Genomic DNA, 24,117 nt, shown 5'->3' on the forward strand with positions numbered 1-24,117 from the left:
CCAGACAGGAGATTTACTTCAGGCCACACAGAGCCTCTTTAAATGTCTTTCTGGGCTGGCTCACACTCAGCCACAGGGGAACTTGGCTAGCATGCTTAGAATATACTAAGCACATTCTGTGCATCCCTCCCCCAACCTCACCAGTCACTCTCGGTGCCATGATTTCAGTATCCCAGTACTGGAGACAGGCGGGACATAGTTCTGGGGTGTGCCCTGGGGAAGTGGACAAGTGTATGTATGCATGTATGGCTCATGTGATTTAAACTGCACCAGAGGGGAAGTGCCTCTTGTGGAGTAGCCCCTGCAGCTGCAGAGGCAGGAAACTTGTAGCCTCTGGAGACTATGCAGCTGCAGAGGCAGATGAGAACTGGATGGAGCCCTGTACCAAAACAGGGCCCTGCAAAGCAAACAAACTCCAATCACAGGAACATTATTTTTTGTTAATGTTCAATACAAAAACAAATGGCAAAAGGAGCGAGGCAGCTGCAGCACACAGAAAGGAAAAAGGATAAAAACCAGGATAATCTCCGTTTTCTGAGATTGGGAGTAGTGATTCTGCAGTTTTGAATTTCAATTTTGGCTAGCGGACATGCCATGTAAATGCTCATTAAACACACTTGAGCAAGTCGTCAACCCTTTAGTGTTCTGCTTTGATTCCATGATATCATGAAAATTAAGAACACCATTGCTTTACTCTCCCTTCACAAGTACTTGATTTGTAAGAATCTGCAACAACCACAAAGGTGACAGAAGTCCTGTATTAGTCTTTAGCAGACTATGTAGCAGGCAAAAAGATATGGAAGATTATCTGATAATGCAACATTGTTATGATGAATCATCTATGGTCTTGGAACACTGATCATACGGGAGACCCTCATGATTTACAGAATTGCTATTCGCAGGTCTTCTGTCCTGTCCTGGGTGGAGGGGAAGGGTGACAGGGACCAGGAGAAACTAGCTGTGGGGAATTTACCATGGCTCCCAGTCCCTGTAGTGAGTTTGGGAGTCGCGGGAAGCTTACCACAGGGGCTGGGAGCATGGCTTCCAGTGTTTGTGAATGATGAGGATTTCCTGCACTTGCTTTCACCCCTTCATGACATAAGAATGGCCATACTGGCTAAGACCAAAGGTCCATCTAGCCCAGTATCCTGTCTGTCGACAGTGGCCAATGTCAAGATGCCCCAGAGGGAGGGATCACAAAAGGTAATCCTCACGTGATCCCTCCCCTGTCACACACCTCCAAAGAAACAGAGGCTAGGGACACCATTCCTACCCAACCTGGCTAATAGTCATTGATGGACCTAACCTCCATGAATCTATCTAGCTCTTTTTTGAAGTCTGTTAAAGTTCTAGCCTTCACCGCATTATCTGGCAAGGAGTTCCACAGGTTGACTGTGCGTTGAGTGAATAAAAACTTCCTTTTGTTTGTTTTAAGCCTTCTGCCTATTAATTTCATTTGGTGAACCCTAGTTCTTTTATTGTGGGAATAAGTAAATAACTTTTTCTTATTCACTTTTTCCATGCCAGTCATGCTTTTATATACCTCTATCATTCCCCCCCTTACTCTCCTCTTTTCTACAATGAAAAGCCCAAGTCTTTTTAATTTCTCTTCATATGGGACCTGTTCCAAACCCCTAGCCATTTTTATTGCCCTGTTCTGAACCTTTTCCAATGCCAATACAGGCAGTCCCCGGGTTACTTACAAGATAGGGACTGTAGGTTTGTTCTTAAGTTGAATCTGTATGTAAGTCGGAACTGGCGTCCAGATTCAGCCGCTGCTGAAACTGACCAGCGGCTGACTACAGGAAGCCAGAGGCAGAGTTGCTCTGCCCTGGGCTTCCTGGAATCAGCTACTGATCAGTTTCAACAGGCTGAATCTGGACGCCAGTTCTTACAGACAGATTCAACTTAAGAACCCCAGGTATCCCCAAGTCAGCTGCTGCTGAAACTGATCAGCGGCTGATTCTAGGAAGCCCGGGCCAGAGCAACTCTGCCTCGGGCTTCCTGTAGTGAGCGCTGGTCAGTTTCAGCAGCGGCTGACTTGGGGATGCCTGGGGCAGAGCAGCTGGGGTGCTGCTGGGTTGCTCCAGTAGCACCGCTCCTCGGCGCTACTGGACTAACCCAACAGCACCCAAGCTGCTCTACCCCAGGCGTCCTAATTCAGCCGCTGCTGAAACTGACCAGCAGCAGCTGAATCAGGACGCCTGGGGCAGAGCAGCTGGGGTGCTGCTGGGTTGCTCCAGTAGCACCGCTCCTCGGCGCTACTGGACCAACCCAACAGCACCCAAGCTGCTCTACCCCAGGCGTCCTAATTCAGCCGCTGCTGAAACTGACCAGCAGCGGCTGAATCAGGACGCCTGGGGCAGAGCAGCTGGGGTGCTGCCGGGTTGCTCCAGTAGTGCCCAGAGCGGCGCTGCAGGACCAACCCGCAGTGCCCCAGCTGCTCTACCACAGGCGTCCGGAGAAAAGCATGGTCTGCTGGGGGGAGAGGCGCTATGCCCCCTCTCCCCCCAGCAGACCGGGGAGACGCGGGCGGCGGACCGAGACGCACCGCGGTCCTGCCGCCCAGGTCCTCCGCGGCTTTGCTCCGCGTCTCCCTCGTCTGCTGGAGACCAGCAGACGAGGGAGACGCGGGGCAAAGCCGCGGAGCACGCGGGCAGCAGGACAGCCCAGACGCGCCGCGGCTGTCCCGCTGCCGGCGTCCTCTGGGGCTTTGCTCCCTGTCTCCCTGGTCTGCTGGGCTCCCCCCCCAGCAGACCAGGGAGACGCGGAGCAGCTTTTCTCGCCCCGGAGGACGCGGGCGGCGGGATCGCGGCGCATCTGGGCGTCCCGCCGCTCCCGTCCTCCGGGGCGAGAAAAACCCCATTTGTAACTGCGGATCCGACATAAGTCAGATCCGCGTAACTCGGGAACTGCCTGTGTATCTTTTTTGAGATGAGGCGACTAAATCTGTACGCAGTATTCAAGATGTGGGCATAGCATGGTTTTATATAGAGGCAATATGATATTTTGTCTTATTCTCTATCCCTTTTTTAATGGCTCCCAACATTCTATTTTCTTTTTTGACTGCCGCTGCACACTGAGTGGATGTTTTCAGAAAACTATCCACGACTCCAAGATCTCTCTCTTGAGTAGTTGTAGCTAATTTAGTCCCTATCATATTGTATATATAGTTGGGATTCTTTTTTCCAATGTGCATTACTTTACATTTACCAACATTAAATTTCATTTGCCACTTTATTCCCCAATCACTTAGTTTGGGGGGGATCTTTTTGAAGGTCTTCGCAGTATGCTTTGGTCTTAACTATCTTGAGCAGTTTGGTATCATCTGCAAATTCTGCCACCTCACTGTTTACTCCTTTCTCTAGATAATTTATAAATAAGTTGAATAGGAAGGGTTCCAGGACAGATCGTTAGGGGACCCTACTAGTTACCACTCTTCACTCAGAAAACTTACCATTTATTCCTACCCTTTGTTTCCTGTCTTTTAACCAGTTATCAATCTACAAAATGACTTTCCCTCTTATCCCATGACAACTTACTTTACTTAAGAGCCTTTGGTGAGGGATCTTGTCAAAGGCTTTCTGGAAATCTAAGTACACTATATCCACTGGCTCCCCCTTGTCCACATGTTTGTTGATCCCCTCAAAGAACTCTAGTAAGGCATGATTTCCCTTTACAGAAACCATGTTGACTTTTCCCCAACAAATTATATTCATCCATGTGTCTTACCATTTTATTTTTACTATAGTTTCAACTAATTTGCCTGGTACTAACGTTAGACTTATCTGTCTGTAATTGCCAGATCACCCCTAGTGCACTTTTTAAATATTGGCATCACGTTAGCTATCTTCCAATCATTAGGTACAGAAGCTGATTTAAAGGATAGGTTACAAACAACACTTAATAGTTCTGCAATTTCACATTTGAGTTATTTCAGAACTCTCTGGTGAATGCCATCTAGTCCCGGTGATCAATTTTATCAATTTGTTCTAAACCTCCTTTAAACACCTCAATCTGGGACATCCTCAGATTTGTCACCTAAAAAGAATGGCCCAGATTTGGGAACCTCCCCAATATCCTCAGCCATGAAGACTGAAATGAAGAATTAATTTAGCTTCCCCACTATGACTTCATTATCTTTGAACGTTCCTTTAGCATCTTGTTCGTTCAAAGCCCCACTGGTTATTTAGTAGACTTCCTGCTTCTGATGTACTTAAAAAACATCTTACTATTACTTTTTGAGTTTTTGGGTAGCTGTTCTTCAAACTCCTTTTTGGCTTTTCTTATTATATTTTTACACTTAATTTGACAAAGCTTATGGTCCTTTCTATTTTCCTCACTAGGATGTGACTTCCACTTTTTAAAAGGTATCTTATTATCTGTCACTGCTTCTTTTACCTGGTTGTTAAGCCATGGTGGCACATTTTTGGTTCTCTTACTGTGTTTTTTAATTTGGGGTATATATTTAAGTTGGGGCTCTATTATGCTGTCTTGGAAAACGTTTCCATGCAGCTTGCAGAGATTTTACTTTTGTCACTGTACCTTTTAATGTCTGTTTAACTAACTTCCTCATTTTTTAGTAGTTCCCCTTTCTGAAATTAAATGCCACAGTACTGGGCTGCTGAGGTGTTTTTCCCATCACAGGGATGTTAAACTGTATTACATTATGTTCCTATTTCCAAGCGGTCCAGTTATATTTACTTCCTTAACCAGATCCTGCGCTCCACTTAGGACTACATCCAGAATAGCCTCTCCCCTTGGGTATGTCTACACTACCCTCCTATTTCGAACTAGGAGGGTAATGTAGGCATACCGCAATTGCAAATGAAGCCTGGGATTTGAATTTCCCGGGCTTCATTTGCATAAGCGGGACGCCGCCTTTAAATCCTCGCTCGTTCAAACGCCGTGCCGCGCAGCTACACGCGACACGAACTAGGTAGTTCGAACTAGGCTTCCTAGTTCGAACTACCGTTACTCCTCGTGGAATTCTAGACCAGTGTTCCCCAACACTGTGCCCATGGGCGCCATGGCGCCCGCGGGGGCATTTGTGTGTGTCCGCCGAGTGCTGAGGGCTGGTCCCGCCCCGGGCACAAAGCGCATGTGCGGTGCCGGAGTTGGCCCCAGGCTCATGGTGCATGGGGAGCGCCGGCTCCAGGAGCGTGGCGAATTGGCTGCCGGCGCCCTAGGTGTGCGGTTATGGGGGGCACCGACCCCGGGAGCATGGCTATGGGGAGCACCAGCCCCAGGAGCGCAGGTATGGGGGGCACCAGCCCCGGGAGTGCGGAAAATTGGCATCCCCGCCCCCAGGCACGCAGCTATGCGGGCGGGGGATGTGTGTGTGTGCTGGCTTTGGGCACATGGCTCTGCAGGACACTGGCCCCAGGCTTGCTGCAAATGGGCGGCCCTGCCCGTGGCCACGCGGCACATAGGGTTGCTGGCCCCAGGCACGTGGCTTATGGGGATGTGGCGTATGCGTGGCCCCGCCCCCGGGTGCACAAGTGTCCTCGCCCTCTGGTGCCCGGCAGGCAAACGGGCACGTCCCCTGGTGCCCGGCAGCTTCGAATGGTTGGGGACCACTGGTCTAGACATACCCAGAAGGTATCAAGAAATTTCATCTTTGCATCCCATCCTGAAGTAATGTGTACCCAGTCAATATGGGGATAGTTGAAATCCCCCACTATGATCCAGTTTTTTAATTTGATAGCCTCTCTAATCTCCCTTTGCATTTCATTGTCACTATCACTGTCATGATCAGGTGGTTGATAATATATCCCTACTGCTATATTCTTATTATTGGAGCATGGAATTACTATAGAGATTCTATGGAACATTTTGTCTCATTTAAGAATTTTACTTTGATTCTACATTTTCCTTCATGTATAGTGCCACCTCCCACCAGCCTGACCAGTTCTGTCCTTCCGATATAGTTTGTACACTGACTGTGTCCCATTGATTTTCCTCATTCCTCCAAGTTTCCATGATGCCTATTGTATCAATATCCTACTTTAAAACTAGGCACTCTAGTTCACCCATTTTATTATTTAGACATCTAGCATTTGTGTATAAGCACTTTAATAATTCGTCACTATTTAGCTGTCTGCCATTTCTTGATGTGTTAGACTCTTTTACTTGATGGTGTCTAATCTGATCCGACCTATACTTCCATCCTCTCCTCCTGACTAGAGCATAGAGCATCTGTATTAATAGAACCTCCCCTAATGTCTCTGTCTGATCCATGTGCTCCTCTGCACCTGTTGGCTTTCCCCCAGCCCTTAGTTTTAAAACTGCTCTACAACCTTTTTAATGTTAAGTACCAGCCGTCTGGTTCCATTTTGGTTTAGGTGGAGCCCATCCTTCCTGTATGGGCTCTCCCTATTCCAAAAGTTTCCCCAATTCCTATTAAATCTAAACCCCTCCTTGCTACTCTATCCTCTCATCCACGCATTGAGACTCTGAAGCTCTGCCAGCCCACCTGGCCCTGCGTGTGGAACTGGAAACATTTCAGAGAACGCTACCATAGAGGTCCTAGATTTCAATTCTTTCTTAGCAGCCTAAATTTGGCCTCCAGAACCTCTCACCTACCCTTCTCTTTGTCATTGGTACCTACATGTACCATGACCACCGGCTCCTCCCCAGCAATACACACAAGACTATCTAGATGCCTCAAGAGATCTGCAACCTTCGCACCAGGCAGGCAAGTCACCATAAGGTTCTTCCAGTCATTACAAACGCAGCTGTCTACATTTCGAATCCCCCATTACTAACGATCGAATGATTGAATCCCCCATTACTAACACCTGCCTTCTTCCCCTGGAGATGTATCCTCAGAGAGAGAGGCTACCATAATATCCTCTGGAAGGAGGGTCCCAACTATACGATCATTTCCCTCTGCTCCAGTTGAATGTTCTCCTTCCCTGAGCCTTTCATCCTCCTTAACAGCACAGGAGGTGGGACAGTTCTACAGTGTCCCTGAAAGCCTCATCTATGTACCTCAGTACGTACCTCAGCTCAGTACTTGAATCTCCAAACAAACAGACAGACACAAACACAAGCTCAGCACACAGTTTCTTTCAGGCAACTAGCAAGTAACCCCCAAACACAAACACACACTACAGTCAGCCACTTACCTCTAGGGTCCAATATTCACTCCTCCGTCACCTGGAGAACTCCCTCTCGAAACTCCCTGTTAGCTGCCCCTGTTCACAAAGCTCCCTGGTTGCCAGTACAGCTCTACAATGGGGCGGCCAAAACATGGCCCACTGTCAGAAAAAAAAATGGGGTGCTCAGCACCCACCAGGGATCCCTGTATCAAACCCTCTCCCTGTCACCAGTCTCCTGCCCACCAGCAGGCCCTACGGATCAGCATCTCCTCCTCCCTCCCAGTGCCTACAGCTTCCCATGGGTCAGCTGTTTTGTGGCATTAGGAGGTACGGGGAAGAGGGTAGAGCGAGAAAGCAGCATGCTCAAGGGAGTGGGCTCAGGGGACTGGATGGGAAGAGGTGGGGCAAGAAGAAGGCAAGGGTGCGGCATTGGAGTGGGGGCAGGGCATGGACAGAGCTGGAAGGGAGCACCTCCTGGCAGGTTAAAAACACAGGCTCAGGCTGATTTGGTCTGGGTCCTGCACGAGTCTGAATTTAGCCCAAACTGGCATTGATCTCAAACAAGAGAATGAGGCACCCTTCATTTCCAAAAGAAATAACCCCTCTAATGGAGATACTTTAGCTTTTCTTGTTTCTTAAGCAGATATGCAAAAAAATAAAATTGTAAATGTGATTGTGCTATTTTGCTAAATTAACTTTCTTTCCTAAATCTGTGTTATATAACTTAATAGGTATGAGGTTTGTTTTGCTACTTACAAAAATACGAGCACAGTTTAGCACTATGGCTGCTGAACAACCCTTTGTATTTCATGATGAAAGTTTGTGGAAAGGTGGTTTATGGTGCTATTCAACAGCCCTACCTATGACAACAAATGTCTGGGGACCTGTCCTAACTATTGTAATTGCAGAACCATTAGGAAAGCTTTCTTCATCTTTGAAATCCCTCCAGCTGTGACAACTACACAAAACTCAACAATGGGTAGGCAGGTGATGTGAGGTGATTGTTATTTACTCAGATCATAGTCATCTCCCTGTTATCTTGTGTTCCCCCTAACATATCTGATGTATTCACTTGTTGCCATACACTTTATACAGAGATTGTAAGTTCCTTGGGACAGGGACTGAGTTTTTGCCCTGTTTGTTCAGTGCCTAGCTCCATGAAAAAGGTTTTCAAAAGTAAAGATTTTTAAAACCTAAAATTATCGCATCACTTACATTTCTGCCACTTTGAGCTCTTTTTAACAATCAAGCTTTGCAGCAGCCAGGTTGAGACATTGGATAGTAAGTGCATGTTGGCGTATGCATGTCTTCACATTTACAGCTGGAAAGAAACCGATGAAGCAGAAACTGATCATGCTACCTGTGTTGATGATGGTTGTAGGCTCCCCACCATGCAAACTGGCTCTACTGATGGAAGGGCCACTGATCTCCGTCCAGTAAACCATCTTTTCCACGCAGTCATATGCCACTCCAATAACAACTCTGTCCTGTAAGTCAACAAGTGAATTATTACAGCCCCATAGTGCAACAGTTCTAAACCTAGAAAGAGTGGCTTAGGGGGCCTAGGAATCTGACTGTATTAGGGCCAGAGTTAAGAATAAGGGGCCAGCAGGCAAATGAACAGAGGGGCCCTGCTGGGTTCTGAGCACGGAGGAGAGCTACAGAGGCAGGTGGGAGGTGGGCACCGGAAGAGAAGAGTTACAGCAGCTGATGAAGCAGTTAATTTTCTTTTCAGTAGTCCACAAAACAAAACTCCTTTATTTAAACAGACCTTTAATTAATCATTTCCAATTCTGTTGCCTACATGGAACCTACTGAGTGCTGCATTTTGTGGATAGCTCCAAAAGTCTCCTTTGCATACAACATTACATGCCATGCACTTTTGTTTTGTTTATTTTGATGACAACTTCAGTGACTAATGAAGTCTCTGTCTTTTACTTATTTCTCCTTGTCTTCACCCCCCATTTTTTTTCCCATGAAGCCTGATATTTCCTTCCATATTTTACAGTTTTTCCTTATCTCTTTTCTCCACATTCTTCGTAAATACCTCTTTGTCACTCATTTTTCCTCTCACCTTCCTCCTTCCTCAACTTCTAACTGTCCCATCTTTCTTTCCTTCTGTTATCTTAACATTTTAATCTTTCTCTTACATCCAATAGTTGCTCACACCCATCACATGCACTGCCACTAGATTCTGGAACACGCGGCCAACAATATACCATGCAACTACACTTCTTCCACCCATTGTTCACACCGCCTCTTCCCAAAGTATCTATGCCCACTGCTAGACATCACCACTAGACATCACCACTGCCCCAGCATCATGCCTTTCTTCCATGTACCCACATTGTACTATGAGTGCCACCCACACTCCCATGCACCATCTCCTCATCCTGTCTACAAGACACCATGCATCCACTCCTCACTCAGTTAAGTGCTAGGGGCCTCTAACGATGTCCCCACAATCTACTCTCCCAATGCTGGGGCTCCCAGGCAGCCCTTAAACTAAGTCGGTTCTCTTCCTCCTATACCCTTCATTCCTATAATATGTGGTATGCAATATTTAGTTGCTGCCTGCCACTAAACCACAGAACCAAGGTGGCTGTATTTGTAATTTGTGAACTGCTTTGTATGAATGGTATTATATTAATGTGTATTGTATTAAATTAAAACTGTATTTTAAACACACAAACTATTCTTTAAATGAACCATTACCTTTTCTCTTTCCTAGCTATTCAGTGGACAAGCAGGAAAGATTTAAGAAGCTATTGCAAAAGAAAGCAGAACCTGAAGAGTACACATTTGGATTTGAGATATCCTTATCATAGCAACTGGATTGGACTTTTAGGCTGATCCATTTTGTATGGATTCCTGAGTCTACCTTTTTTGATGTTTTAGGAAGATCAGATTCTGGCAGAATGGAAGAGTACAAGGAGTCCAGCAATTCTTAACAAGCCATTTAAAAAACATCCATTAAAATGAGATTATTTATGCATGGTGTTCTTGACCATGCATTCAAACTAGAGGTCATGGATGATCAGCATGATTACATGTTGCAACATACTGCTTTTATATACTAAATAAGACAACTAAATAAGTTGAATGGAGTACTCGACTACTCGCTTCCCCTCCCCCTTGCTGCCTCTGTATGAGAGGAAGCAAGGAGTTAGGAAACAGGAGCTGGTGTTGGGGGGAGACATCTTAAAAGCCTGTTTCACCCAGCACCATCTCTGCAGTGCTGCCTGTCCCCCACCATGCTGCCTCTCTCAGAGGCAGCAGGGCTGGCTGTGCGCAGGAGCTGCTCCAGCAGCAGCCCCTGGCCATGGCCAGCCCTGGCCTCCACGAACAGGGGCTGCTGGCCTCGACCTCTGCCTAGTGGCTCTTACTACATTTAAAATGCAGAGCCATAGTGTGGGTGGTGCCCGGAGCTGGCGCGAGCTGGGACTGCTCAGCTACCCCCTCTGTAATTCTGCGGAGCGGCCTTTTATCAACTAATCGTGTAGTTGATACAAATTGTATCAAGTACATGATTAGCCAGATAATTGCAAATTAAGATCCTTAGGTCTGTGACTCCTCCAGGGTGGTGGTGCTGCTGGCTCACGGGGGAGCGCTGCAACCAAGGGCTGGGGGGAGGGACCACTTAGCTAGTCCGGTGGCTGGCAACACTGGAGCGTCCCGATCCCACCTGGCCACTTTCTTCTTAGTGTGGCCGCCCCCTGTGGTCACTCTACATTATAAGTGACCCGCCTATCAACTTCCTCCCTTTCTGTGTTATGGAAAACAATAATCCCCTTCCAGGAACATCCCATTTTCCTGGCACAACTAAACCCTGACCTTGCTTAAAGCTAGGATAAGAGAAAGCTGCACATCAAATTTAGTGATCTAAGCTCTTACAATATAGAAGGCATTCTTGAACAAACAGACTCATGGATGGATGGACTTAGATAGACAATCACACAACCCTCTAATATATATATATACATTGATATCAATCACAGCTCTTAGCAGCATAAAGGAAAAAGGTAGGTACAAGTTTCATTAATGATTAAACTAAGAGTTAATCTTTTCTATGAAGGACTTCACTGGAGTTACTCTTTTTAATTTTTTTTTTCCAGACCAGACAGAGTGAGCCAAATTTGCACTTGGTCTGATCTACAACATCAATTAATTTCTGAATAGAATCTTCACAAAAGAGACAATGGGCCCAATTCTACTCTTACATTAGGGCAATCCTCACTGACATTACTCACTGAGTTGCACCAGTATAACGCAGATCAGAATTTAGCCTACAAATAGTACCCAATAAATACAAAAGTATGACAGTTACATCTCCTGGAACTGATAGCCACTCTAAATACAGTGAGGCTGGAACAAAAGGGTAATGCCAAGTGTCAGGGAGAACAAAGTAATGTATTGACATTTGGGAGTTCTAAGAGTCTGTTTGTATCATTAAATAGAGTTAAGGGTCACAGGCCAGGGAAAAGAGGATGGGATTTGAAAAGTATCCAGGAGTTATTTAAAAGAAGAGGCTTTTTTCAGACAGTAGGGAAGAGTGTGGGGAAAAGATTTACCACTCACTGGGACCAAACCTCGAGACAGGGTACAGACAAGTTTGACATCTGAGGTGGTTAGGGAACTGACTGAAGAAAAGGATGAAATTGAGACAGATAAGAGGAGGAGAAAAAAAAAACAAGCTCCATGGAAGATCTTTGAGAATAATATGGCATTTTATACTGGAAGCTACAGTAGAGTGAAAGCCGATGAAAACCGGGAGTATGGAGGTAAGGTGCTCCCACATACAAACATAAGGAGATTTGAGAGGGTTTCTCCCTCTAAACCATGTCTAAAATCCGTCTCTTCAGTGATCAAGAGAACATTTCCCCCCCAATCACCAGTGGCTAGAGAAGGTATAATAGATACTTACTGGAACATGCAGTAAAGCTTTTGCATCAGTTTTCTTCATACTATTTTCCACCAGGGGGACATGTTCGATCTTCCCACTTTGGGCAAACAGCAAGTGTGTTCCTGGGGGCAGAGGAATTGAATCTGGTCGAACTGAGGGCCCAATCACAACAGGAGGAGCAGCTGTACTCAGACCTTGGTAACAGATAATGAAAAGAAGATGAAAAAGTTAGTTAACACAAATGAAACAAATCCAGCCATTATCAACAACAATGCGTAATTACAGACACACATCTTAGAAAGAAACAGAAATAAATGAATAGTAACAAGAAAAGTAGTACAACATTTTACAGCTTCTGAATTTTTCTCACACCGGACAGAGGAATAGAGTATATTATAGCCTCTCAGGAGGTTTAGCAATGGTCATGCTCCCATAGAGAAAATACACTTCTGCCATACTCCAATCCAGTGCTGCACCTGCATGGCATACCAGAATCTATCGAAAAATAGATGCTGCAACAATTTAAAAGATTCTCATAGAAGAGGCAAATCTTTGAGCAACTTACATGGGGGTTGGATTCCTGGCCCAGTTCTGGTTCCATCAATCTCATTACCATTCCTATCCACACACCAACAATAGCCAGAGCTAGAATGGCATTGAGTTGGCTGATAATTCCCATGATCATCACACTGAGGAACAAACTGACCAATGGGTCTGGGCACTTGCTGGTAGGAAGAGCTTCCACTGGCCAAAGCATCTTCTTGTTCACGCTGACATTTAGTTTTTTCTCGTTCTGCAAACAAACAAACAAAAAAAAACCCAAACAAAAATAGTGAACATTTTATTTTATACAGCTGACCAGCTACAGGATCCTACTATAGCAGAATGTGATGGAAATATTCCAGACTTCAGCCTTTAAAGAGAGTTTTTATTATTACAAGTCCTTATATGTCATATCTGAGACGATGTGAAGTTACTTTGATAATATGGAAGTCTGGCACATTTATCACAAATGGATTTCACACTCAATTTTAAAAGTGCAACTTTCTATCTTCTGAGATCATAAGCAAATGCTAGATTTTAATGCTTCATGTATTTAGATAACAACATGCACTAAAATAAGATCATGCTGCCTGTCCATGTGAGCTAGAATGGAACTTCATTCCTCCAGGATGAGGCAGTTTAACGTCTGAGCAATTTGCAACACCTCTTCTCCCCAAGAATGGAAACTAATGAGCTATGCCATACTACTAATGTGTTCCCCTCCCTTCCTCTCCCAAGCCCTAAAGAGATAGTCTCCTATCAGATCCACAAGAGCAAGTCATGCTAAACAGTAGAAATTACAAGTTCTCCACTGAATCCAGGAAGTGTAGCTTTATGTCACATCATTCCTCTGGTGTCTGCAAAGACAGTGTAGTGGGGTCCAAAGAGGAACACAAGCAAAGGCTGGAAGAAGGGGAAATCATAGAACTAGATTCTACTGTCTTGTCAACGTATTGAAAAGAAGGACATATTAGGCAGGACAACTATACCAGTCTAGAGGCTAATGACATAAAGCAGGCCACCACCTGTGGAGACGTGTTAATATAGAGGTCACAAAGGAAATGTTAGCATTCCATATTATCAGAAAGGTTGGGCACAGTCTTCTGAAGAACAGGTTTTCCTAAGACATGGCAAAATCAGTTTATGAAAAATACATTGTAATCATAGACCTCATGCAATAGGGAACAACAACAACATGTGCCAAACACCAACATTTCCTTTGAGTCGCTTTTCAACAAAAACAAACTCAACGTCAAAGCACAGACAAAGGACTTTTCAGAGTCTCCAGAGCTAACTGACTCCAGGGGCCCCTGCGGAGTTTGGGTGGTAAGAGAGAGTACAAGTGCACATCCCCTCAACCTGCAGAACCAGCTCTCCTGCCAGCTAGTAACAATCACACTGTGCTGTTTGACAACAAGGTTTAACATCACCCCTTCCATTTGTTTGTATTTTACTCCCAACAGCCTTGTAGAGCATCAGCCGGACACCCCTGTGAAGCAGCTTAGAGTAGAGCAGGCTCTGTAGACACCACAGATTATCTATGTGATTTTAGTCCCTCAGATTTTTTTAAAGTTATACCAGTTATGCAAGAACAGGCTTGGGACATGTCTCAGACACCTGGACATCATTAAAATAAAGAAATGTGAATGTCTGGAAAACAGCTCAGTGTCTCTAAACAAATGAAATATTTGGCTTCAGCTTTCACGTGGGCGGTGAAGTACCTTGAGACAAGGTAGAGCACAGATTTTTATGGAACACCATAGAGCTAATATCATTTAGGAAATGATCATCTTCCTAACCATGCACTATAAAAAAAAGCAGGGAAACTGTCTCATTTAGCCACACTTTGCTTTTTTAAGAAGTCATGTTCTGTGTACACGTTCTGTGTATATCATTTGCCAATGAAAGCTGAGGGTGTACAGCAGGTGGAGGCCAACCCACGTTTTTGTACTATTCTAGGGTTTTAAAAAGAAACTGAATTATCCATTCAAATGTATGTTTATTAGAAGTCATCAGTCCCTTCCTGATCCAGAAACAAGTATGAATCCCAGAGGCTGGCCATTGCTCCTCTCTGCTCCAATAATTAATAATCAAATAGTGTAATAGCCTCAGTCACGGCTGCATTTCTAACAAAGTTAAACTAGCATTTATTTTACTAAAATTTACTAAGCTTCTGAATAAAAATTAAGAGAAGGAACATGTATTTAAAAGGAGTTAGCAATTACATAATATAGAAAGGAATGCATTCACTCCTATTGTAATCCGGTTGTTACATAAAACAAAGTCTAAGTGCAGCTAAATAGAAATGCCACAAGAATCTTGGGAGTTCACATATGTACAGGAATTTAGTTATATGGATACCTTCCACACTGGTTATAGGAATGTCAAAAAACAAAGATATTCGGTAAGTCGCAAGTTATTCAAGACTACCAATTTAGGTCCCAAATCGTGCAAATATTTATAATTTAATTTGAAGTTCAACCTTAATTAAGCAAGCACACACATAGTTGTTGGCAGGATTAGGGGCTTTGGGCCAATATTGCAATTAGAGCCATGTGGGCAGACCCTTGAACTCCATGCAGGCTCAAAGGTATGCTGGATCTAATTGAAGAGCTGAGGCCTTAATTTTGAAAATTCTTTTCCAAACAACCAGTTAAGAATTTAGATGGTAAGAATGCAAGTTTCCAAAGCATATCCCCAGTGTTCTCAGGAACTGAAGCCAGAGTCAACTGATGAGAGTTTACAAAAATATTTGTAGGAAAAGGGAATGCAAAGCAAAATAATTTCACTTTCACTCCACAGACAGGCAGCTCCCATAAAGATAACTTTTATATAACCATGGCTGTTCACCTTGATATTTTGTAAAACCTCCTCCCCCAAAAAAATCATATGCTTTATTTCCTATTGCCAGGGCTTGACAAACGGCAGCAAAACCTACTTGCCAGCCCCACACTGTGCATGCGTAAGACCTGCATTGTGCATGTATGGGCTGCCGGTGAACGGGGCGACCGGCTGAAATCTACTTGCCACAGGCAAATAGATTCAGTGATTTATCGAGCCCTGCGTATTCCAACACTCTGGACCAATCTTACAGACATTAATTTATGCAATTAGCCCCAATAAAGCCAATGGGATTCCTCACATCAAGAAGAGCTTGTTGGATCAGACATCTAATTTCCAGAATCTGGAGCTCATGGCTTTTTTATTTTAAAATATTTAAACTTTGAAAAACTTAGCTTATAAGGACACAGAAGACAGACTAAACATCCGTGCCAATTAATTTCCTGTGAGAGTGGAGTGCTTAACTGCGCTTTGTGCCTTTGAAAAAGACCAATCTATACATTTCGGAAGCCTGAGAAACAATCAGAAAGAATTAGAAGTCCTGGCACAGTCGAAGAACTATGATTTGATTGGAATAACGGAGACTTGGTGGGATGATTCACATGACTGGAGCTCTGTCTTGGAAGGGTATAAACTGTTCAGGAACAACAGGCAGGGGAGAAAAGGAGGAGGAGTTGCACTGTACGTAAGAGAGCAGTATGATTGCTCAGAGCTCCAGTATATAGAGGGAGAAAAGCCGGTTGAGAGTCTTTGGGTTAAGCTTAGAGGCGGGAGCAAGAGGGGTGATGTAGCTGGTGTCTGCTATAGACCATCAGTAGGGTTGCCAGGTGTCCAATTTGAAATGGACAGACCAGTATTTGAGCTTTCTGTTCGGGAAACAAATTGAGAAAATATAAATGAGAAAATATAAATGTCTTGTATTTTCTAAATAAGATGTAATGTAGATTGTGATGGAATGTCAAGTGTGTCTGGTATTTTTGTTGAAACCATCTGGCAACCCTACAGATCAGGTGGACGAGGTAGACAAGGCTTTCTTCAGACAACTAAGAGAAGCTTCCAGATCATAGGCCCTGGTTCTCATGAGGGACCTTAATCAGAGGCGTAGAGGGGGAACTGCAAGAGGGACAGTTGCCCCTAGGTGCCATGCTAGGAGGGCACCGGGCTGGGGTGGAAGTAGAGTACACAGTCCCATGAGTCGCGGCGAGCGGTGAACCTGGTGTAATGTAGTACTATATGGAACTGCTCCCTGTAGGATTGTGCTACTTCTGGTAGCAGTTTCCTACAGGAACATTTCCTTACGATTGTACAAATACGAAAATGCTACTGGTAGCACATTTCTATAAGGTAGCAGTTTTCTACATTACACCAGCACTTTCCGGCCATGTGCTCCTTGTGCAATCAAGCCTCCAAGGCAGGGCCAGGAGGCAGGAGCAGCCACTTTAAAGGTAGGGTTACCCATACCTCCGGCACCTGGCTCTGCAGAAGGGGGAGAGGGACTGGGTTACAGTGGGGGCGGCTGGGGGTGCCTGGCTCTGGGGGAGGGGCATTGGGTGAGGGGAGGGGAGTTCTGGGGGAGGAGAGGCATTAGGTTAGAGCAGGGGGGCTGGGGATGCCTGGCTCTGGAGGAGGGATGGTTGCATTAGGGGTACTTTAATTAAAAAAATAAGTTGAGAAACACTGCTCTAAACCAATTTTTCTCAACCAGTGGTAGGAGTACCCTTAGGAGTACTCGAGAGAAGTCTGAGAGGGTATGTCAACACAAATAAAATCTGGAGAAAACTGAATTTTTGTTTTAAGTTTTATAGCACTTTATTATTTTTGTACTTTTTACACCCAAAAATTTCATCACCCGCCCAGCTACAATTAAGTGGTTTAAACAAATGTGTTGCAATGGTAGAAAAAAAACTGTGTGTGTCTAAAAACTGTAGGTACTGGGGGGTACTTATTTTTTAAGGGGGGAACTTATAATTTTTTTTTTTAATAAAAGGTTGAGAAACACTGCTCTAATCTATTCTTTTTGGCCTCCCTGTTTCCTTTCTCCTTTGGTGAGTTGGGCAGGTATCCGTTTTAGTAAAAATACATCAGACATGTGCACACAGTGCCCACTTTGCCTCAACTTGTGCTAGATAATCCGGGCCTCAATTCTAAAGGAGTTGGCATAACTGAGGTAATCGATTCCCTCCATGTTTTGTTGTGGATTTTCCAAAGAAAATGCTGCTGTTTTCTATCGGTCACCCACGTCCCCCAGTCATAGCAGAGACTTAGGATTAACATGGCTTTCTCAACTAGAAGTCTTATACGTGTTCAGACATTGTGAACACCTGGCGAAGCAGTCTGCCAAAGGCAAGGCGGCCTTGAATCTGACAGCTATAGCTTCAGTTGAGTGGCTTGTGTGCAATTTGGAAGAGCAGCTCACAGAGACCTCTCTCCTTTACTTAAGGACAGAATCCTTAACCTCAGTGTAACCTCAGCATTAAGCTACTTATTGCTTCAAGTGCCTTCAAGAAAGTAAGGGTGATTCCTGTGTTGTGTGTTAGTGTTATTGAAAAGTTTTTCTGAGTGTTATTTTAACACGTAAGTTAATCTCTTACATTCACTAACGTAGCAAAGAGGGTTGGGGGGGCAAGTAGTGGCCCCCGGGGCACCACAGTAGGGAGGCACTAATTTAGTCCCCCTCCACTCCACGTCATCCCTCAACTCACCTGCTCCTCCTCCTCACCACCGTTGGCTGGAGCCTTCTCTCTGTCTCTCTGCCTCCAGCCCGACCCTCCTCCATCTTTGACAGTGGGATAGTGTGTGGGGGCCTGCCCCAAACTGGAAAGGCTGGGGGAAAATGTGGTAAAAGCTCCCCCCCTCTTCCCAGGGTCGGGCTCAGCCATGTGCCAGGTTCGGGGCCCTGCCGCATGGTGGCGGGAGGGGAGGGGCACAAATTTTGCTTTTGTCCCTGGACACATAACATCCTCGCTACGCCTCTGAATTCTGTTGGGAGTCCAATATAGAAGTACACAGACAATCTGGGAAGTTTTTGGAGAATGTTGGGGATAACTTCCTGGTACAAGTGCTAAAGGAACCGACCAGGGGCCATGCGCAGCTTGACCTGCTGCTCACAAACAGGGAGGAATTAGTAGGGGAAGTAGATGAGGGTGGCAACCTGGGAAGCAGTGATCATGAGATGGTAGATTTCAGGATCCTAACAAAAGGAAGAAAGGAGAGCAGCAAAATACACATCCTGGACTTCAGAAGAGCAGACTTTGACTCCCTCAGAGAACTGATGGGGCAGGATCCCCTGGGATGCTAACATGAAGGGGGAAAGGAGTCCAGGAGAGATAGCTGTATTTTAAAAAGCTTTATTGAAGGCACAGGAAGAAACCATCCCGATGCACAGTAAGAAAAGCAAATATGGTAGGTGACCAGATTGTTTTACCAAGGAAATCCTTGGCGAGCTTAAACACAAAAAGGAAGCTTATAAGAAGTGGAAACTTGGACAGATGACTAGGGAGGGGTATAAATATATTGCTCGAGAATGCAGGGGAGTAATCAAAAAGGCAAAAACACAATTAGAATTGCAGCTAGCAAGGGATATGAAAGGTAACAAGAAAGGTTTGTACAGGCATGTTAGCAATAAGAGGGTGATCAGAGAGGGCGTGAGGCCCTTACTGGATGAGGGAAGTAATCTAGTGACAGATGATGTGGTAAAAGTTGAAGTACTCAATGCTTTCTTTGCCTCTGTCTTCACAGACAAGGTCAGCTCCCAGACTACTGCACTAGGCCACGCAGTGTGGGAAGGAAGTGGACATCCACAGTGGAGAAAGAACATAAGAACTATTTAGAAAAGCTAGACATACACAAATCCATGGGCCCGGATTTAATGCAGCAGAGGGTACTGACGGCGTTGATGTCATTGCAGAGCCTTTGGCCACTGTCTTGAAAACTCATGGAGATAGCGAGAGATCCCAGATGACTGGAAAAAGGCAAATGTAGTGCCCATTTTTAAAAAGGGGAAGAAGGACAATCCAGGGAACTACAGACCAGTCAGCCTTACCTCAGTCCCTGGAAAAATCATGGAGGGGATCCTCAAAGAATCCATTTTGAAGCATATGGAAGAGGGAAAGTGATCAGGAATAGTCAACATGGATTCCCCAAGGGCAAGTGAATCAATCTGTTTGGTCAATCACTGTATTATAAAAGTGTTATATATTATAAAAGTGTATCAAGTAAGTACTAATTTCTCTAATTATCATCTCCTTAATTAACTACACAACTGCCTAAATATAAGAACTTGTTACATGTGACAAGTGCATGTTGGATTTTAGGGATGTTAGCATATAGCCGTTTAAATCACTAACCAATAAGACTAAGCTTATTGGTTACTCCAAACAATGACACACAACCCCCGCAACCCTTGCCGCCTCTGATACAGAGGCAGCAAGGTGAGGGGAGGTGGGAGCTGATGCCTGTCGGGAGCTGGCTTAAAGCCGTCTCCCCATGCATGCTGGCTCCTGCAGAGCTGCCTATCCCCCTACTGCTGCCTCCCACAGAGGAAGCATTGCCAGGGAGGGGGGAAGAGGCAGGAGCCAGTGCTCAGAGGGAGCCAGCTTAAAAGCCAGCTACTCATGAGCACTGGATCATGCAGAGACTCCTGATTTACACTCCACTCCCATGCTGTTTCCTCTGAAAGAGAGGCAGGGTGAGGGTGGCAGGTGGGAGCTGGTACATGTGGGAAGCTGGCTTTCAAGCTGGTTACCCTATGCATATCAGCTCCCATGGAGCCACCTGCCCCCCACCCCTGCACCCAACACTGCTGCCTCTGATATAAAGGTAGCAGTGCGGGAGTTAAGGGGGCCTGTGCTCATCGGTTAACAGTGCAAAGAGGAACAGTCTCAAAGATCAGATTAAGAATATCAACATTAAAATCTCAACCCTATTTATCAGTTTACATTTGCTTTTGTCATCCTGCATTTGTAGTGGTTTTCTACAAATACTAAATAGACTTATGTTGTCAATGCATTGCTCATATGAAAAACAGTATACACATTAGAGAGTAGTATTTAGTGGTCCCAATCCAAAAATTTAGATTTGTTTCTGTTTAGACAACATAGCCTCTGGGATTTGGAAGGGTGGAAGGGCTCAAACATCTGTTTCTTTTTTAACTGAAAAAATGAAGCGTGAGGAAATAATGAAGTTCAGACATTTTTAATAGCCGCTGGTATGTCACTGCTCACATCAACTCTTTCATTAACAAGGGGGGCTAGGTTTGGAATGAATGTGAAATTCCAAATAAATTCCAACAGCTACTTCATGTATTGGTTACCAAAAAAAAAAAAAAAGCATAAAACAAATGGTTACTTTTGTATGGAACCAAATGTTTAAGATTAATTTTGTATCAATAAGTATAAAGGCTTCATAAAGCAGCATTTTGTCTATTAAACCCAGAAGATGCTTATTTCTGATTCCAGTTCTTAAAACTGAAATTCTGATGATTAGTAAAGTTCAGATCAAAGCACAAACTCTGTGGCTGTGGTCCACCATTACTTGTCAGTCTAACTGTTTCAAGAGGCCCATTTCAGCAGTAGCTAGACTCACTTTTTTGCAATTAAAAAAATCATAAACTACTAAGTAGTAAAAGCTGGTGGGAAGACTATATATAACACAAGGATTGAACAATTAGTTGAATGAAAATTTCCAAACTGAGAGCTACCTGGAGAGATATTAGTGTGTGTCTACACAGCAAAGTTATTTCAGAATAATGGCTGTTATTTTAAAATAACTATGCGAACATCTACACAGCAATTACATTATTTTGAAATAATTTCAAAATAACGGACGGCTTATTCCGACTTCTGTTAACCTCATTCTATGAAGAATAATGTCTATTCTGAAATAGCTATTTCCAAATAAGGTGTGTGTAGACGCTCCACTTCTGCTATTTCAAAATAGCCCCTTATCAGGGTAACTCTACGTTATTCCTCCTGGAGCTCGAAATTGAGATACCCATGTAGACGTGCTATGTCTACACTAGCCACCCTAGTTCGGACTTGGGTGACTAATGTAGTCATTTGAACTTGCAAATGAAGCCCGGGATTTAAAAAACCTGGGCTACATTTGCATGTTCCCGGGCACCGCCATTTTTAAATGCCCGGTAATTCAAACTACCTGCCCGCGGCTACACACGGCACGGGCTAGGTAGTTCGAACTAAAGCTCCTAATTCAAACTACCGCTACTCCTCACTGCAATGAGGAGTAACGGTAGTTCAAATTAGGTGTCATGCAAGTACACCTTTTGGCAAGCTTTAAAAAGTTGAGGGGTTTTTTTTTAAATCACACTCTGTCAATTACATAAATATTTTGATACTTTGTGCTGTACTGCAAAAATTTATAACAACTAGAAAAAAACATTCTTGCAAAGAAGTTTCAGAAGAATTATTACTAAGAAGAGGCGAGCGTCATAGCTAAGAGGTTTGATTAAATACCTAAGTTTGTTCATCTGAAACTCTTCGGTCTATCAAGTTAAACAATTTATTTATTTTTTATTTCTTTAAATATATTTTTAACCATGCCTCTTTATTTAAAATATTCGAGGCAGCTTACAAATATATATATATATATTAAAAAAGTAAAATAAAAGACCCTAAGGTGGGGAGCATAAACCCTACTAAGACATACCGAGAGAAGGGACACACACACACAAACTCAAGCACCAATAAAAGCACAGGTAAAAAGGGTGGACTCAGCCTGGCGATGAAACAGTGCCAGCACTGGTAGCATGCGAACAGCCTGGGAGAGGGAGTTCCATAGCCTGGGAAAAAGCTGAGAAGACCCTGCTCCCTGTAGATGTCAGCCTTATCTCCGTAAGTGAAGGAACACAGAGCCAAATATCTCCAGCTGACCTTAATCCTCGGGCAGGTTCATATGGGAGGAGACAGTCCTTCAAGTACCCCTGTTCCAACCTGTTTAGGGCTTTATAGGTCATAACCTAGACCTTAATTTGAAGGTCAGAAACATATCGGAAGCCAGTGCAGCTGCCGGAGCACCGGCATAATGTGCTCTGTATAGAGACTGTTGATTAGAACTTGAGCAGCTGCAGTCTGGACCAATTAAGATTTCCAAGACTCTCTGAAGGCAGTCCACGAAGAGCACACTGCAGTAGTCCAATGGGGATGTGACAAGAGCATCAATCACCATGGCCAGGTCATTCTTACTCCGGAAGGGCCACAGCTGGCGGATCAGCCAAATCTGCCCAAAAGCAGACCACCTTGGATTTTTCAATTCTAGAAAAGGGTCCAGGAGGACTCCCAAACTGCACACCTGTTCCTTCAGGAAGAGTGCAACCCTGTCCAGAACAGCTAACACATCACATTCCTGGTCAGATGGCTTCCTGATCCACAGGACCTTGGTCTTATCTGGATTCAGCTTCAGCTTATTCAACCTCATCTAGTCCATCACCACCTCCAGACCGGTTTAGATTGGTCACTGCCACACCTGGATCCGGGGTCACAGAGAAATAGAGTTGGGTGTCATCTATGGATGGCACCGTCCTCCACATCTCCTTATGACCTCTCTCAGCGGTTTCATTTGCCATGGGGTCAAGCAGCAGCCCCCTAGCTCCACCTTCTGAAAATGTCCCAACAAGTAAGACCAGAACCACCGCAAGACAGTGCCTCCGATTCCCAATGTCACCAGGCACTCCAAAAGGATACCATGGTTGATGGTATCAAAATCTGCAAGAAGTCCAAGAGAATCAACAGGGACACATTCCCCCTCTCTATCTGTCAGCATAGGTCATCTACCAGGACAACCAAAACCAAGCCTGAAGCCAGACTGAAATGGATCCAGATCATCCGTTTCTTCCAAGAAAGCTTCAAGTTGCAACGCCACCGCCCTCTTGAGTACCTTGCCCAAAACGGGAAAATGAGTGAATGGGCATTAGTTATTCAAATGGCGTGGGTCCAGGGAAGACTTCTTAAGGACTAGTTTTACCACCACCTCTTACAAGGCAGCGGGAACTGTCCCAGACCCAAAAGACACATTAATAATCCCTGGGCACAACCAATCATCCCTTCCCGGCTTGATTTAATAAGCCATAAAGGGCAAGGGGTGAGCAAGCACATGGTCAGTCGCACTCCTCCAAGCATCTAATCCGCATCCTTGGTCTGCAAAAGCTGAAACTGATCCAAAGAAAAATGATTAGGCAGTCCGCTCAATGCATTCTGTACTCTGCTTACATGACAGCCGGAGTCTGAGTCAGACTGGATGCAAGCAATCTGATCTGTAAAATGCTTCATAAACAAGTCAAGTGGATTGCCGAGTGCTCCTCCATCTCATCACGAGGGCCAAACTGTATGAGGTCCTGCACCATTTGAAACAATTCTGCCAGAGGGCATTGTGGAGATGTAATGCAGGCAGAAAAGGAACTTTTTTTCGCCATCAGCACCGCTACAGAATAGGCTCACAATTCAGCTCTAACTTGCAACTGACTGGACTCGGCTCGAGTTCTCCTTCAGCAGTGCTCTAATCGTCACACGCACCGTTTCATCGCCTGCAACTCCCCAGAAAACCCGGAAGCAAGCTTGGCTCAACTGGCCTGAAAAGGGCGCTTAGGAGCAATCATATCAACTACCCAGACTACCTCAATGTTCCATATATCGACCAGGGCATCCACAAGACCACTAGCCATGCCGAACCCGTTTTTAGGTCCGGGGCCGCTGACCCTCAGAAAAATCAGTGTGC

General features: G+C 44.8%; 1 protein-coding gene across 1 annotated transcript in view; it reads right to left on the bottom strand.

Annotated features, from left to right (window-relative positions):
- The window catches only part of NID1 (nidogen 1), a 92,687-nt gene that overhangs the window by 16,068 nt on the left and 52,502 nt on the right, over positions 1–24,117 (bottom strand). Inside the window, exons 13-15 of the mRNA XM_075924803.2 lie at positions 12,572–12,799; positions 12,028–12,200; positions 8,464–8,590 (exon numbers count right to left, since the gene is read on the bottom strand). Of these exons, the coding sequence (XP_075780918.2) occupies positions 8,464–8,590; positions 12,028–12,200; positions 12,572–12,799 (528 nt within the window). The remainder of the gene's footprint in view (positions 1–8,463; positions 8,591–12,027; positions 12,201–12,571; positions 12,800–24,117) is intronic.

The sequence above is a fragment of the Pelodiscus sinensis genome, chromosome 3 (genome assembly GCF_052426305.1).
Source record: "Pelodiscus sinensis isolate ZL-2025 chromosome 3, ASM5242630v1, whole genome shotgun sequence".
Classification (NCBI taxonomy): Eukaryota; Metazoa; Chordata; order Testudines; family Trionychidae; genus Pelodiscus; species Pelodiscus sinensis.